This window comes from Xyrauchen texanus, chromosome 9 (genome assembly GCF_025860055.1).
Source record: "Xyrauchen texanus isolate HMW12.3.18 chromosome 9, RBS_HiC_50CHRs, whole genome shotgun sequence".
Taxonomy (NCBI): domain Eukaryota; kingdom Metazoa; phylum Chordata; class Actinopteri; order Cypriniformes; family Catostomidae; genus Xyrauchen; species Xyrauchen texanus.
The window spans coordinates 47,605,691-47,621,848 of NC_068284.1; the positions used below are offsets into that span (position 1 = coordinate 47,605,691).

General features: G+C 40.5%; 1 protein-coding gene across 1 annotated transcript; it reads right to left on the minus strand.

Annotated features, from left to right (window-relative positions):
* Positions 1–6,912: 6,912 nt before the first annotated feature.
* On the minus strand, positions 6,913–15,683 carry LOC127649114 (RNA-binding protein MEX3B-like). The gene is made up of 3 exons (XM_052134067.1): positions 15,360–15,683; positions 14,272–14,774; positions 6,913–12,319 (listed from the first exon to the last, which is right to left on the minus strand). The coding sequence occupies exons 2-3, from the start codon at positions 14,729–14,731 to the stop codon at positions 10,950–10,952; spliced, it is 1,830 nt and encodes a 609-aa protein (XP_051990027.1). The 5' UTR covers positions 14,732–14,774; positions 15,360–15,683; the 3' UTR covers positions 6,913–10,949.
* Between the last annotated feature and the right edge of the window lie 475 nt (positions 15,684–16,158).

A 16,158-nucleotide genomic window follows, 5' to 3' on the forward strand; every position in this document is an offset into this window, starting at 1 on the left:
GGGCACTGTCCCTTTAAATAACATGCGCTGCCTATATTTTAGATTCGACAGCAAGTCTCTCATGACATCCGTGTGGATTGATAGCCATTAAAAACTGTTATTTTAGAACAAAACCACAGTGCAATTAAATTAAATGACATTTGCAGAAGCTGTCTGTCCACTTTAAACAAAGGTTTACAATGCAGAGTATTCATACTGTATCAGCAAAGTACTTGCATTTCTGTTTTCTTGCTGTAAATAATGCTGTTTGAGTGCACATGAGTTCAGTAGCCTGTGATCATCATTAATAATCACTGTTGTCTATTCTTAAAGGAATAGTGCACTCAGAAATTGACATTTTGTAATTGACTCAACCTCATGTTGTTCCAAATCTTTGTGCAGTTATTGTTTCCCCCGTGGAACACGGAGACATTTTGAACAATCTTCATGTAGCTCTTTACCAAAAAGGGCAAAAAACTAAACACCATGAAATCCAAATGACTTGTTTGCTACATTGTAAGTCTTCTAAAGTCGTTCGATAGATTTGTCTGAAGAACAACTCTCGTTTTCTATCCTGCATATTTAAACCAGCTGTATTTGCTTACGAAACACGCAATATACAATATTATTTGTTGTAAATAATGTCAGACGTGGTCACTAAACTGTCGTTGTATGGGAAAAGAGCAGCCAGGATATTCTACAAATATTTCTCCTTTTGTTTCCCACAGAGAAATGCAACATCGATGGCTTAATCGTTAGATATCGATATTGTAAGATATTATATATAGATATCGATATGTAGATTATGATCAATTTTGCGACTCTCAGACTAAGAAACTGCTGAAAAATCTTTTTCTGATTTTTCAGATTTTACATTATAAATCTCATGATCTAAATAAGGATGTAACTCCCGATCATGTCGACTGTAACTGAGAAAAAATGTTTGCGTTGATACGACAAAGCAATCAAAAGTTATAACATTACAAATATAATTTATCATAGTGTCCAAAAGCTTCTAAAAACAAATAAAAGATAATAATTGTACATAAGAACTAATTACACATGCAAACACAACAATGACTAAAGGTTTGCACAGCATGCACACATGATTTTAGTCATGAGATTTCACAGAATGAGTTTCATTCTGTGTCATTTGAGTCATCATTGAGTCTGTGTCGTGTATTTGGCGCCACCTCCTGTTGGCCCATCCGAGCCTAAAGTGCGACGGTTCAGATTTAGGGTTAAAAACGTAATAACATCGGTCGGATTTTTGCACAAGCCGACTTGTATGAGACCAGGTTGGGAAAATAATGGCAGACGTTTTGGAACGGCACAATGGCGAATTAATTGAAATACAGAATAATTTTTTAGGTGAACTAATCTTCTAAGGGCATCATTTTTAGCCCTAATGTTAGTCCTTGAAAACAATTGACTTTAAAATAATAATAAATGATCACTCCAGGCTTGATGTCTATTCGTCAACACAGCACAGCCATTGAACGTTCAATAACTCAAGCTTTATCATTAGACCACAGAGAGTTGCATTTAAAGAACGTCCCGCTTTCTCTCATTTACACACACTACACACTTGCACATACCTTAAACACACACACATGTGGAAGCACCAACAGGCATGGACAAAACTCATATGCATGCGAGCATGCCCTGAAACGCTGCAGTGGTGCCCACCTGTGAATAGACTCAAGTGCATGATGAAAATTAAGTTAATAATGGTGCCAGCACGCGCCTCCTGACATCTCAATTGATTTCAATCTTCCGTTTATAATATTTCACAGTTTGTTCATTTTTCAAAGTAAGAGCTTGTGAATATTGTATCTGATATGAATGTAGCGTGTTCAAGGTGTTCGCATGAGAGGATGTTTTTATACTGGGGATGTTTACAATTTTTATTTTTAACCATTTGGATTTATTGTTATTAATGAGGATGATAGTGGATTACTGCAGCATTTGCTACCTATTAAAAATAATGAACCGAGGCTTGTCATCTCTTTTGTCATGAAAGATCTACACCACACATGAAACGTAAGATTCACTAAATGTCTTTGTAATAAATGTAAAGAAAGCATTTAATAAATATTTGTTTTTTAAAAGTCGCTGTGAGAACATATGAGTCACTTTACACAAATACTGTAAAACTGTGTGTCACGATAAAGGCGGGCGGATTTTATGCGGGCGGCTGTGGCTCAGGTGGTAGAGCGGGTCGGCCACTAATCGCAGGGTTGGCGGTTTGAATCCTGGCCCACATGACTCCACATGCCGAAGTGTCCTTGGGCACGACACTGAACCCCAAGTTGCTCCCAATGGCAGGCTAGTGCCTTACATGCAGCTCTGCTGTCATAGGTGTGTGTGTGAGTGTGAATAGGTGATTGGGACACAGTGTGTAGCTGGTAACCTCTAAGGTCCAGACCATTTACCAGTTAGTCCACTTTATGTGTGTATGGTGAGCTTTTAAATTTGAGAGTGAAAAATTGCAGACGGCAGCCCAAAAATGCACCAGAAGAGTTGAAGAGGATTAGCAATTTTATCACACTAAAAGCACGTACACCAATCAGCCACAACATTAAAAGCACCTGCCTAATATCATGTAAGTCCCTCTGGTGCCACCAAAACAGATCTGAAGGTGTCCTGTGGTATCTGGCACCAATGGTCGGCCATCTTTGACCAGGAACACCACAATTCTACTGATTCTATTGGAGAGGGGTCACTGTGGGGCAAAGACAGTTCTGTGTGTGTGTGTGTGTGTGAATGTTGGATGGATGAATGGATGTTGGATGCAGTTCAGGGTAGGATAAGATTCGTCTCTGAAAAATAAAGCTTGTAGTACTCAAAAGAGTTTGTGCATGTACATGAGTATGTGTGTGTGTGTTCATGTTTGCACACTAGTATGATAAGGGTTACTACGTTTGATTTAATATTGCCAAAATTATCCACAAATAATGCTGCTTTTTTCCACTCAAAAACGGAGGTGCATAATCTCAGGTCAATGTGGCCTACGATGAATAAGCTCCAAAACCTGTGCTAAATAAAAGAAACCAAGTTGACAAAAAGATTGAATCCAATATTTGGTGATAATATAGCAAAACAAGAGATTCATAAGCTATTTTTAATAGGCTGGTCATTTTTGACCAGGAACACCAAATTAGATAAAAAACATTCAGCACAGCGTAAGGGTTAAGTCCTGTAAGTTGCGAGGTGGGGCCTATATGGATCGGACTTGTTGGTCCAGCACATCCCATAGATGCTCAATCGGATTGAGATCTGGGGAACTCTTTGTCATGTTTCTCAAACCATTCCTGGACTATTTTTGCACCATGGCAGGGCGCATTCTCCTGCTGAAAGAGGCCACTGCCATCAGGGAATACCGTTGCCATGAAGGGGTGCTCGTGGTCTGAAACAATCTTTAGGTAGGTGGTACGTGCTAAAGTATCATCCACATGAATGCTAGGATCGAAGGTTTCCAAGCAGAACATCGCCCAGAGCATCACACTGCCTCCACCGGCTTGCCTTCTTCCCATAGTGCATCCTGCCACCACCTCTTCCTCAGGTAAACGACACACATGCACTAAAGTGAGGGTCATGGTAACACATTATTAATGAGATATTACGGTTTCCTTGGGAGTTAAAGGTTATCTGGACCACTATTTTAAAGTGAGGGTCATGGTAACTCATTATTAATTAATGAGATCTTACTGTTTCCTTCCTTGGAAGTTAAAGGTTATCTGGACCATTATTGTAAAGTGAGGGTCATGGTAACACATTATTAATTAATGAGATATTACTGTTTCCTTCTTTGGGAGTTAAAGGTATTCTGGACCACTATTTTAAAGTGAGGGTCATGGTAACGCTATTAATTAATTAGATATTACTGTTTCCTTCCTTGGAAGTTAAAGGTTATCTGGACCACTATTTTAAAGTGAGGGTCATGGTAACTCATTAATTAATGAGATATTACGGTTTCCTTCCTTGGCAGTTAAAGGTTATCTGGACCACTATTTTAAAGTAAGGGTCATGGTAACTCATTATTAATTAATGAGATATTACGGTTTCCTTCCTTGGCAGTTAAAGGTTATCTGGACCACTATTTTAAAGTGAGGGTCATGGTAACTCATTATTAATTAATGAGATATTACGGTTTCCTTCCTTGGCAGTTAAAGGTAATCTGGACCACTATTTTAAAGTGAGGGTCATGGTAACTCATTATTAATTAATGAGATGTTACTGTTTCCTTCCTTGGGAGTTAAAGGTTATCTGGACCACTATTTTAAAGTGAGGGTCATGGTAACTCATTATTAATTAATTAGATATTACTGTTTCCTTCCTTGGGAGTTAAAGGTTATCTGGACCATTATTTTAAAGTGAGGGTCATGGTAACACATTATTAATGAGATATTACGGTTTCCTTGGGAGTTAAAGGTTATCTGGACCATTATTTTAAAGTGAGGGTCATGGTAACTCATTATTAATTAATGAGATATTACTGTTTCCTTCCTTGGGAGTTAAAGGTTATCTGGACCACTATTTTAAAGTGAGGGTCATGGTAACTCATTATTAATTAATGAGATGTTACTGTTTCCTTCCTTGGTAGTTAAAGGTAATCTGGACCACTATTTTAAAGTGAGGGTCATGATAACACATTACTAATTAATGAGATGTTACTGTTTCCTTCCTTGGGAGTTAAAAGTTATCTGGACCATTATTTTAAAGTAAGGGTCATGGTAACTCATTATTAATTAATGAGATGTTACTGTTTCCTTCCTTGGGAGTTAAAGGTTATCTGGACCACTATTTTAAAGTGAGGGTCATGGTAACTCATTATTAATTAATGAGATGTTACTGTTTCCTTCCTTGGTAGTTAAAGGTAATCTGGACCACTATTTTAAAGTGAGGGTCATGATAACACATTACTAATTAATGAGATGTTACTGTTTCCTTCCTTGGCAGTTAAAGGTAATCTGGACCACTATTTTAAAGTGAGGGTCATGGTAACTCATTATTAATTAATGAGATATTACGGTTTCCTTCCTTGGCAGTTAAAGGTAATCTGGACCACTATTTTAAAGTGAAGGTCATGGTAACTCATTATTAATTAATGAGATGTTACTGTTTCCTTCCTTGGGAGTTAAAGGTTATCTGGACCACTATTTTAAAGTGAGGGTCATGGTAACTCATTATTAATTAATTAGATATTACTGTTTCCTTCCTTGGGAGTTAAAGGTTATCTGGACCATTATTTTAAAGTGAGGGTCATGGTAACACATTATTAATGAGATATTACGGTTTCCTTGGGAGTTAAAGGTTATCTGGACCATTATTTTAAAGTGAGGGTCATGGTAACTCATTATTAATTAATGAGATATTACTGTTTCCTTCCTTGGGAGTTAAAGGTTATCTGGACCACTATTTTAAAGTGAGGGTCATGGTAACTCATTATTAATTAATGAGATGTTACTGTTTCCTTCCTTGGTAGTTAAAGGTAATCTGGACCACTATTTTAAAGTGAGGGTCATGATAACACATTACTAATTAATGAGATGTTACTGTTTCCTTCCTTGGGAGTTAAAAGTTATCTGGACCATTATTTTAAAGTAAGGGTCATGGTAACTCATTATTAATTAATGAGATGTTACTGTTTCCTTCCTTGGGAGTTAAAGGTTATCTGGACCACTATTTTAAAGTGAGGGTCATGGTAACTCATTATTAATTAATGAGATGTTACTGTTTCCTTCCTTGGTAGTTAAAGGTAATCTGGACCACTATTTTAAAGTGAGGGTCATGATAACACATTACTAATTAATGAGATGTTACTGTTTCCTTCCTTGGGAGTTAAAAGTTATCTGGACCATTATTTTAAAGTAAGGGTCATGGTAACACATTATTAATGAGATGTTACTGTTTCCTTCCTTGGGAGTTAAAGGTTATCTGGACCACTATTTTAAAGTAAGGGTCATGGTAACTCATTATTAATTAATGAGATGTTACTGTTTCCTTCCTTGGGAGTTAAAGGTTATCTGGACCACTATTTTAACGTGAGGGTCATGGTAACTCATTATTAATTAATGAGATGTTACTGTTTCCTTCCTTGGGAGTTAAAGGTAATCTGGACCACTATTTTAACGTGAGGGTCATGGTAACTCATTATTAATTAATGAGATGTTACTGTTTCCTTCCTTGGGAGTTAAAGGTAATCTGGACCACTATTTTAAAGTGAGGGTCATGGTAACTCATTATTAATTAATGAGATCTTACTGTTTCCTTCCTTGGTAGTTAAAGGTAATCTGGACCACTATTTTAAAGTGAGGGTCATGGTAACTCATTATTAATGAGATCTTACTGTTTCCTTCCTTGGTAGTTAAAGGTTATCTGGACCACTATTTTAAAGTGAGGGTCATGGTAACTCATTATTAATTAATGAGATATTACTGTTTCCTTCCTTGGTAGTTAAAGGTTATCTGGACCACTATTTTAAAGTGAGGGTCATGATAACTCATTATTAATGAGATCTTACTGTTTCCTTCCTTGGTAGTTAAAGGTTATCTGGACCACTATTTTAAAGTGAGGGTCATGGTAACTCATTATTAATTAATGAGATATTACTGTTTCCTTCCTTGGTAGTTAAAGGTAATCTGGACCACTATTTTAAAGTGAGGGTCATGGTAACATTATTATTCCTCAAAGACTGTACATGGTGTGTAGTCAACACAGAGTGTGTGTGTAGGCGCAAACAAACATCCACATAAATTGTGTTCATCTAAAGGATTGGGATGCTCCTGAACACTTAATAGGTCTGTATTTTGTTGTCCAATCCATTCAATTCCAATGGCCGGTCATTTTTGACCGTGAACACAAGCATTCTTAACTTTGCCGCATTTGTACAGGAATTAAATAAACACTCGGACACAGAAGACTATTGTTTTACAGTACAAAAACAGAAACAAAAAACAAGATTTTATTAAAGAAGCATAAAAAATAAAACTCTTGATACATTTCTTAGAACCGTCAGTCAGCTCAAATTATAAGTGTATACAACTGTTCCAGCTCACGGTTAAAAGGTCCATAAACTTTCAAATAAAATATATTTCAATTTTAAAATTCTTCAATAATTTTTTCTCATTTTGTTATAAATTGCCTATATGTTGTACACAGGTAACAGAAATATGGAAAATAAAGATACATATGCTGTAATAAAAGGGTCACATTATAATCTGGGTCATTTCCGTCAAGATAAGCAAATAAATTGTAAAAAAAAAAAGCGTGTGTAAAAAAAAACACAATTTGTTTTTTTACCATTTTTAAAAAATGATTAATGCCTGATGGCTGCAAGACATGCAGAGAGTTAACTTACAAATAATGATACATGATTTAAAAACTACATTAACCTTTTAGTTGTGTACTTGAAAACAAATCCCAATGATTGTATTCAGGATATTTACAATTAGGCCTGACATTTCTTTATTGAAATAACTTTTGGTTCTGCGTACAAAAGGAATTAAAGCAAAATAGAGTTTAAGGGCGAAAATGATTAATGGGACAACAGCGTTTGACGTCTTTCCGATTCTAAACTGCCTGAGATCTCCTCAGTAAACCCTGTTTTTAACCCTTGGAGGACAAAAAGGAACACAATCCGCTTTCAGGTCTGTGGCATCAATTTAAAAACTCTGGTCACGTGACCTTCATGCCAAAACACCACAGACAACAGAACTCCAAACAAAACACACTTTCAGCTAGTTTCTTGTACCTTTTAACCTTTTAATTACACCACCATACCTCGCCAGAAAAATCAATTGGGGCTGGTTTTCAAAACTTAACTTAGTAACTAACTTAAGCGCACAATAATATTCCTGATGCTCCCATGAAACCAAACCTGGGGACAAAAGAGGGAAAAGGTCGGCTCAGATACAACACGGCTCTCTGTACAAATACTTTTACGATTATAGCTTCGCAGCCACGCTGTTTGAAGCATAACCTCCTTATTAACAAAACCACATAAATGAGTGCGGACTAGAGGAGACACGAAGCCTGTAACGAGACAGACGTGCGGTCTGTACGGAAAACTATCTTCGCTTCACTATAAAGGCTCGGGTATACTTCGATTTTCGACGACCGCTCCGTATACTCATTTCACCACAAACTCGAACAGACGCATTTGCGTTTTGCTCGCGTGCGAGCCACTACTACGGTTGTAGTCCAAAAATCTGGAAGAGAATTCGCATTTTTGAGCCCTCTGGATTTTAATGAGTTTTTATAATGTCAGTTTTGGATTTATGAGGTGTATAAAGTCTGTGGTTAACATTCCTGGAAGATACTTGGACGTTTTGTTCTACAACACGGATACAACGGATACCCCAAATGTGAAGTCTTAAGCGTACGTTGCTATTAAGTTGCTAAATATGGACTACAACAATTTTCCATGACATCAGGCATGTACACTGGCATGCTTGTGGTAGTTGTAGTCCTTAATTAGCAACTAGTTAGTGTTTCGGGTTTGAGGAATGACTGTGTCATTTATGTTGTAATTTCAAGTCATGTTTACCAAAGACCTCATATTTTTAAATCCTGCCACTTAGCATTATGGGTTCACCTACCAATTGCCGTCATAGCTGAGCAGCTCTGTACTATTAAAGTATAACCGGTCCTGCTTGACCTGCTACGAGCGGCTAGTGCGCCTCTTGAGGTTTACATGCTGCACAGCTATCACGCACCAGCTGGCTCCCGTATAGGCGCATACCACACACCATATAAGCCCAAAACCGGCATTATAGAAACCCATCGGAATATCCAGAGGGAAGACACGGGCACACAGGACATCTGACTGGCATATCTGCCCGGCGCAATCCATGCAGAAGAGATTGTGCCCGCATGGGACCAGACGCGAACTGTCCGTGCATCTGGTAAAAAAACAGGATGCTGGTGGACAGTCCGTGCATAGCTACTGTGTTACAGCCGAAATTTGCATCGCACGCGGAAAACCAGAAAGTATCCTTCGCCCTTAACAGGGCGCCTTTAATTACAGACAACGCGTCGGCAGTGAGCTACACCACCAAGGCATCAATTTGAAATGATGACTGGCACCATGTTTACGTTTCGTAATATTCAACACGTCCAAAACCATTAAGAAAACTGCAGTGGTTTAAAAATCATACACATTTAAAATCAGACCAATCATGAGGCTAGCACAATTTCGCTAAAGAGAGAAATTTAACGTCACAGATATGTACAAATCATGCAACCCAAATTTAAAACTAAATTCTTGAACGATCATTTTTTTCCCCCATTCGAGATTTGTTCGAAGTCCCGCGTTTAGGTAGAACGGTTTTCACTGGCATGGAAGATTTCGACTGTCAGCGAAACGATTCCGCATTACTAAATGTATGGAAGCCCTGGGTGATATAGCTGCCATACGGATTGTGTCGGGACTATACATCCTATTTTATTAGCACTAACGCGGGATACGACCTGAAGTGTAGTGTGTAACCGGAAGCCCTTTAGAGTTTGAATTCATGGCTTGTCACGTAAATCGTCTCAGACATTTCAAAGGGGCTATGAGATTCGATTAATTTATCAAAACAACAACGTTCACAGGCAGCGTACGGAAAGAGATCCATGATGGTACTAAGTGCGAGCGCTGCTCTGTACGCAGGATGCAATCGTAACGGTTTATCCTCAGAATGAGACTAAATTATTTTGCGAGTGCCGGAAGACTTTTACTCTAGCTTGGCCTCCAAGGGACCGCGACGGGCCCCTTGTGAATTAAAAAAAAGAACATTTCAATGTGTCGCAGTGCACGAAGCGGGATGGCTCTACAACTGTTGATTTAAAAACAAATCCATACTCTCAAAAACACACACACACACATACATACACAAATCCCAAACAAAGAGAAACATTCGGGTAGTTACAAAGACCATGTGGTTTGAAGAGGGGCGTGGCAAAAGTCCGCCCACACATCCACAACCAATCAGCTAGTCTGAACACAAAAAGTCTCTAAGAACAGTAGAAATGTAACAGATAAAGTTGTCACTGTCTTTTAAAAAAATTCTAGCAACCCTGTTTAGGCGTGTAGACAGTCGGAATGAACATGTGACGTTTTGTTCACAGGCGTAAACAATGGCGATAGTCTGCGTTATCATCGGCGCCAAAAACATCAACGAAGGTGGCGCATTTGGCACCATCTACTACAGTATGAACGCTTTAAGGTTGTGTGGCAAAAGAGAAAACAAGGTAGCAAACAAACTCCTAGCATGGTAATGATATTCATAACATGTACTATTCTATCTATTTTAGATTCAACATTAACTATTACGTCGGATATCAACTCTTAACGTGTATAAATATTAAATGTTCCATTCTTCATTGATAATAAAAACGGGAATATATCTGTAATGTTTTGGTCTAAACAAGTGTGCAGGTTTTGCAGTCATGCGTTTCCAAGCACGCTCTTCTTGTTGTTGTTGTTGTTGTTGTTGTTGTTGCGGGCATGCTGCATGTAGTCGACTGCATTTAAAATATAAATTATTAAATGCAAAACAGCAACATAAGATTATCAAAATAATAATAAAAAACAACTGCATTGCCAACCCTCTTAAACAAACATTACATTAGAAAAAAGTGCAGACTTATGCAGTGTAAAGTCCAAAAATATCTGCAAGTAGAAAAAGTCTCAAGCGAAAAACGACCCTTTGCGGTCGCGCAGAAGCACGAGTGGAAAAATAACCATTAAATACGACAGAATGAGCGTGAATGATAAAGACACTGGATTTCTTTGCTCAGTTTCAAGAAAAAAATCCTGCTTACGCAGTCTGAGACACGTACTTGAGTCGATTGTTATTGTTATTATTATTATTATTATTGTAAATAAATCAGAATAGTGTCATATCTAATCGTTACTGTCAATCCTATGAAGGCAGTCTTTAATTGTGAGCATTTGCATTGTGGGCACCTTCGCCTGGGCATTAAGAGAAGATTCTGATGCATTGCGTCGCGGAGGTGTGGCACACGGGACACTCTGCTTCTTGCGACTGGCATATCTGCCCGGCGCAATCCATGCAGAAGAGATTGTGCCCGCACGGGACCAGAGCGGCCGTTACCTCACTCTCGCAACACAAGTAGCAGTCCCTGCTGCCGCCAGGCACTATGCCTGCCAGACTGCCTGCTTTCAGGCGACCCAGCATGGTGGATGCCAAGCCTACGCCGCTGCCACCTCCCTCGGAATCGGTGGGCGACCCGCCGGGCAGTGAGGAGGCCGAACAGGAGGAGTAACCAGTGGTGCTTCCTCCGCTACTACTGCTACCACCTGAGAATGATCCGCCGCCATTTTGTAGCCAGGAGAGGGTGCTAAGGGGGTCACTCTGTGCTCGGCGGGCAAGTGGGTGATCCAGACTGGAGGGGTCGACGGGCAGGGTGGGTGACAGTCGTGGGGTAACGGCTCCTCCGCTGAGCCCGCTACTGTTGCGGCGAAGTGGCTGTTTCTGCTTACCGCCTTTGGTGAATGGTGCCCAGATGTTGGCGGCACTGAACTCGAAGCCCAGTTCTTCTGAAGTGGCGGGCAGAACTGGAGTGGAATCGCCACCGAATGAGAAGCTACCGCCAGCACTGCTTGTACTGAATGGACTCGTGGGACTCCCGCCGTCTGTGGCTCGCCGTGTCGCTGAGAAGGAGTCGGAGCTCAGGGCGCTGTTGGAGTAGGATGCGGATGACAACTTGCGGGTGGAATGGTGAAGAGCGGGTGGAGGCAGAGGGGGAGGAGGAGGCGGGGCAGAGTGACTGGCACGCGACCACAGCGTAGCACCGAGCCCCAACGCACCGAGACCTTCCAAACTCACATCAGTCCCATTGCTGTGGAAGTCGTTGTCGCCTTGCAGGTCCACAAACGCGCCCGTGCGGAGCGTGATGTGTGTTTCGATTTCTTCTCGCGCTCGGTCGACGTTCTCCGGCATTCCGGTCACCTCAAACACTGGATCTTTCTCGCGGCTGGGCGTCACGATATAGGTGTGCGTCTGCTGTTGGATGCGTTTGATTGTGGCGCCTTTGGGTCCGACCACTAGACCGACGACTCTATAGGGCACGCGCACCTGGATTGTGGTCTGTCCTGGAAGGTTTGGAGGTCCAGGAAGAGATCCACCCGTCCCAGGCCCGCTGCCGCCGCCCGCTTTACAGCGGGATGCTCGTATCATGGAGAAGTGCTCTGCTGCCGAAATGATCTCTCGCTTGGCCATTTCGACGTCTTCACGGCGACCCGTCACGATAAACACGGATTCTTCTCCTCTAACGGGCGTCTTGATGTAAGTGTTTGTTTTTGCACGTAAAGCTTTGATCTTGCAACCTGCAAATATTAAGAAAGAGAAAGGCGTGTCATTAAAATGAAGTTTAAACACCAAAAGTTAAATGAAAACAAACATTTGTGTATTTATTGTATCAATTGAAAGACTACATGGAAGGTGTGCATTTTCAAAAATGATTTGGTCACATTGCAGGACCATTTAAAATAATCTAGTAAAGGCAAAAATTACAAATGGTGAAATAAAACTAATTGTGACCAGTTACAGGACATAATTTATACACGTTTCCTTAAACAAATGAAAACGTTAACCGCAGAATCATTTAAAATGAATGATAGCCAACATTATTCGAAAGTGTGACTACAAATATACATTGGGACCAGTTATAAATGAAAATAATAATAAAAAAAAGATGTTAATTGACTAAACATATGCAGAGTTCTGAATATTATGTTAATTACATTCCTTGTTTGTAATGTCCTGTAAGAGTGGTATTGCAATATGTGTGGTTCTGCATACTATAGTCAAGTCTGTTTGTCCATAACCAAACTATTCTAGAATTTAATTAGAAGTTAAACCAAGCTAACAGATACAACATGAAATGAATGGAGGCTAATAGCTAAGCTACACAACAATGAAAGCATCACTTCTAATATCTTGAAGTATAACGCATATAAGTGGATACTGATCCAATAGCTGGCGTGTACATCGATAATCAAGCCCAAAATTACAACTTAAAATATACATGCTAATTATTTATTAATCAAATGTTTTCATTGTTAGCGCGCACAGCAGAGGCGCACTGTTCCTTTAAATCCGAACGGATGGATTATTAAAAGCAGCCAATGGCGTGCGAGCTCTGTGATGTCATAGAGGGAGACTGAAAGCATGGCATTTCAAACAAAGAGAACAATGCCATCAGACCAAACCTCGCGCCACTCATATAAATCATATTTATAGAACATTAACAGACATAATAAATAAACTATATTGAATTAATTCACCAAACATCGGCATTAGACACCCCGCGAGCCACACAACACCGCCCATAACCGTAGTGTGCATCATCGGCCCTCTATACTTGCATAATTAACATATATCCTTACATGACCCTACGTATTAATACAACGTTTGAAATAAAAATAAACCCTAATTTCGCTTAACAAAACGCAATCAGAGATCAATAATAAACAGACAAAGTTTATGTTTCACAGATGGGCGCGTGAGGCCCTTAAAGCCGCATCGGTCGATTCGCGTCTCTTTTGTCTGGGACAGAGCGCGAGACAGGTCCAGACTCCGACAATCTGCTGCTTTGTCTGACACCCTCACCCCACACCCAACATGTACTGAGCAACATCCATCTATCAGAGCAATAGCACACACCAGACCCTCCACTTGAAACGTTAGTAGCTTTTAAAAATGACAAAAATCGTCTCAAAACATCTATGCTGCATGTCAACAACAGCAGACAATAACACAATAACAACAACACATTGCATGCAAGCACTGAGCACACTCACCTCTTCTCCTAATGCATTGCATTTACTACTTATGATCTCACGGGACATTTTAGTAAATATTCAAATTACAATTTTGCATACAACTAGGCCCATATCTAATTTCAGACATGAATATTACTAGTAAAGTGATTCTTTTAGTATTCAAATTCATTGGAGTTATTGTTTATTATGTCTAGGAACATAGTGCATTGATTTTAGCACATTCAAACAGCATTTTTTAATGCAACTCACCACTTTATCAGTATTACTAATATCTGAAATGAATAAAGTTACGATTTAGCATTGCACTTATTGTTTATGATGTCTAGGGAAACAAGTGCATGGATTTTAGCACATAATTGCATTATTTGCATGCAACCAAATAACCACTTTATTTATATCAGATATTAGTAATACTAATTAAGTGATTGGATGTATTGTTTATGATGTCTAAGAACGCAATGCATGGTTTTGGGCAAACAACAGAGTGAAATTACCTTGTCTGCCCACAATTTCCGCCACATGCTCTGACGTTGGCACGGGCACGCACTCGGTCATGTTGACACTCCTCTTGCGGAGCACGGAGCTTTGTTCCCCGAGAATGGGGAGCGGGTGCGGGCCGGACATGTGGTATCCGCCGCCGCCTCCTCCCGAGCCGTAGTACTCCGGAGAGGGCGAGCATGAGCTGGGAGACTCCCGTGATCCGTTCGGATGCATCTGCAGGTCGACATAACCGCCTCCGTTCAAGTTCTCACTTCCCGATGATGTTCCGTCCAAACAGTCGACTTTATCCAGCGCCATGAGTGACAGCTGATCCAGGGCGAAGCGCAGCACCCCCTGATGCTCCTCGTCCCGGGATTCCGGCTCTGTGTCCCGGGTGACCCCGCTGGACTGGCCGGTGCTGCTCACAACCATATCGTGATCCATGATGTCAGGGTGGAACAGGGGGCTAGGCATTGTTGTGCCCGTGTGTGTGCATCAGACAACACAACAATTTATTCTAGAAGGAATAAAGACATTTTAAAGCATTTAACACATGAGAAGTGATGCAGCTTAAGTATACACGACTATAATGCATTCGAGTGACATTTTTGTAATCTTTATTGTTTGTGCATGTTCTTTAGCCAAGTAATTCATAAAGTAATTCCAAACATACATTTAGAGATACATGGCCGCATATATAGAAGTTCAAGACGACTAGGATAGTTTGAGAGCCTAACTAGTGTGTGTTTATTGTTTTCAAGCGCCTCATGTCTTCAGTCTCCATTGTCTTTATTGTCTGAGCCTGTTACAGTATCATAGCGCTGCTACATTTCATGACAATGGCTCATTATGACGTAGACTGAACAGCAGCATTGTAGCAAACAGCACCGGAATGTCAAATTGGTCAAACTGTGAGTTTGGAGGGATTTATCGGTGTTGTTAGCCGCGCCGCAAACCGGAGACGATCAGTCACATTGTCGCCTTTGTTTGGGGATCTCAGCCGTGCTGCACGCGGACAATCGCGCGCGCGTTATAAAACCCGGATAAAAAAAAATGGAAAGTCGCGTGGACATGCGTTCGAAATCACCGGCGGAAGTCTCACCTTATATCCTCGCGCGCTGCCAGCTGCTACTATCTCGGTGTTTTCTGGTTGATGAGGAGGCTGGGGATGGCTAACCGCCTAGCGGAGCTGCTAATTGTTTTGGGGGGGCGTTGAAGAAAAGACTCGTACTTTAAAAGCATTAGCGGTAAACACCAAACGCCCCTGTGCCTGTAAATCACACGTCCCGACTCCGCGTCGCTCACGTTCTTCTCATGTTTTTCTAGACTTTTCCACGCGAGAAACACTGGAGAGGAATAACGCGCTGCTGTCTCCCGGTCCTCCGGTGCGCCGTCTTTGTCTGTCTGTGTGTGTGTGGACGCTCGCCACGCGCTCTCTCTCTCCCGCTGACGTCACCCGGGCGCACAACAAAGGGTTCAAAGGCCACGCGACACAAACGCGCTCTAAGCTTCTATTTTTTTCACCGAATAAATGCAGCTCTCTATTAGATAGAACGTATAATATAACATTTTCTAAATGTAATTAAATATGACATTAATTGGCGACTCAAGGTTGTGTGTGTGAAAAATCTCATGTGATGCAATGAGTTGTTTTTGTTGTCTTTCAGTCAATACCAGTTACTGTTGACAATGTGTATCTGTGATTAAACATGACTGAATATCAATATCCGATGGCTTCTGAAATGTTGTCTGCACAGCAACTTTTCGGCAACTCTTAATGATAATATGTTATTTGTATGGTTACAAAAAAAACGAAAAGAGAACGTTCCTATAACGTTAGGAATTCGTTCCAGAAAATAACCAAACGGGAACCATATGCTAACGTTAGGAGAACGTTCTGT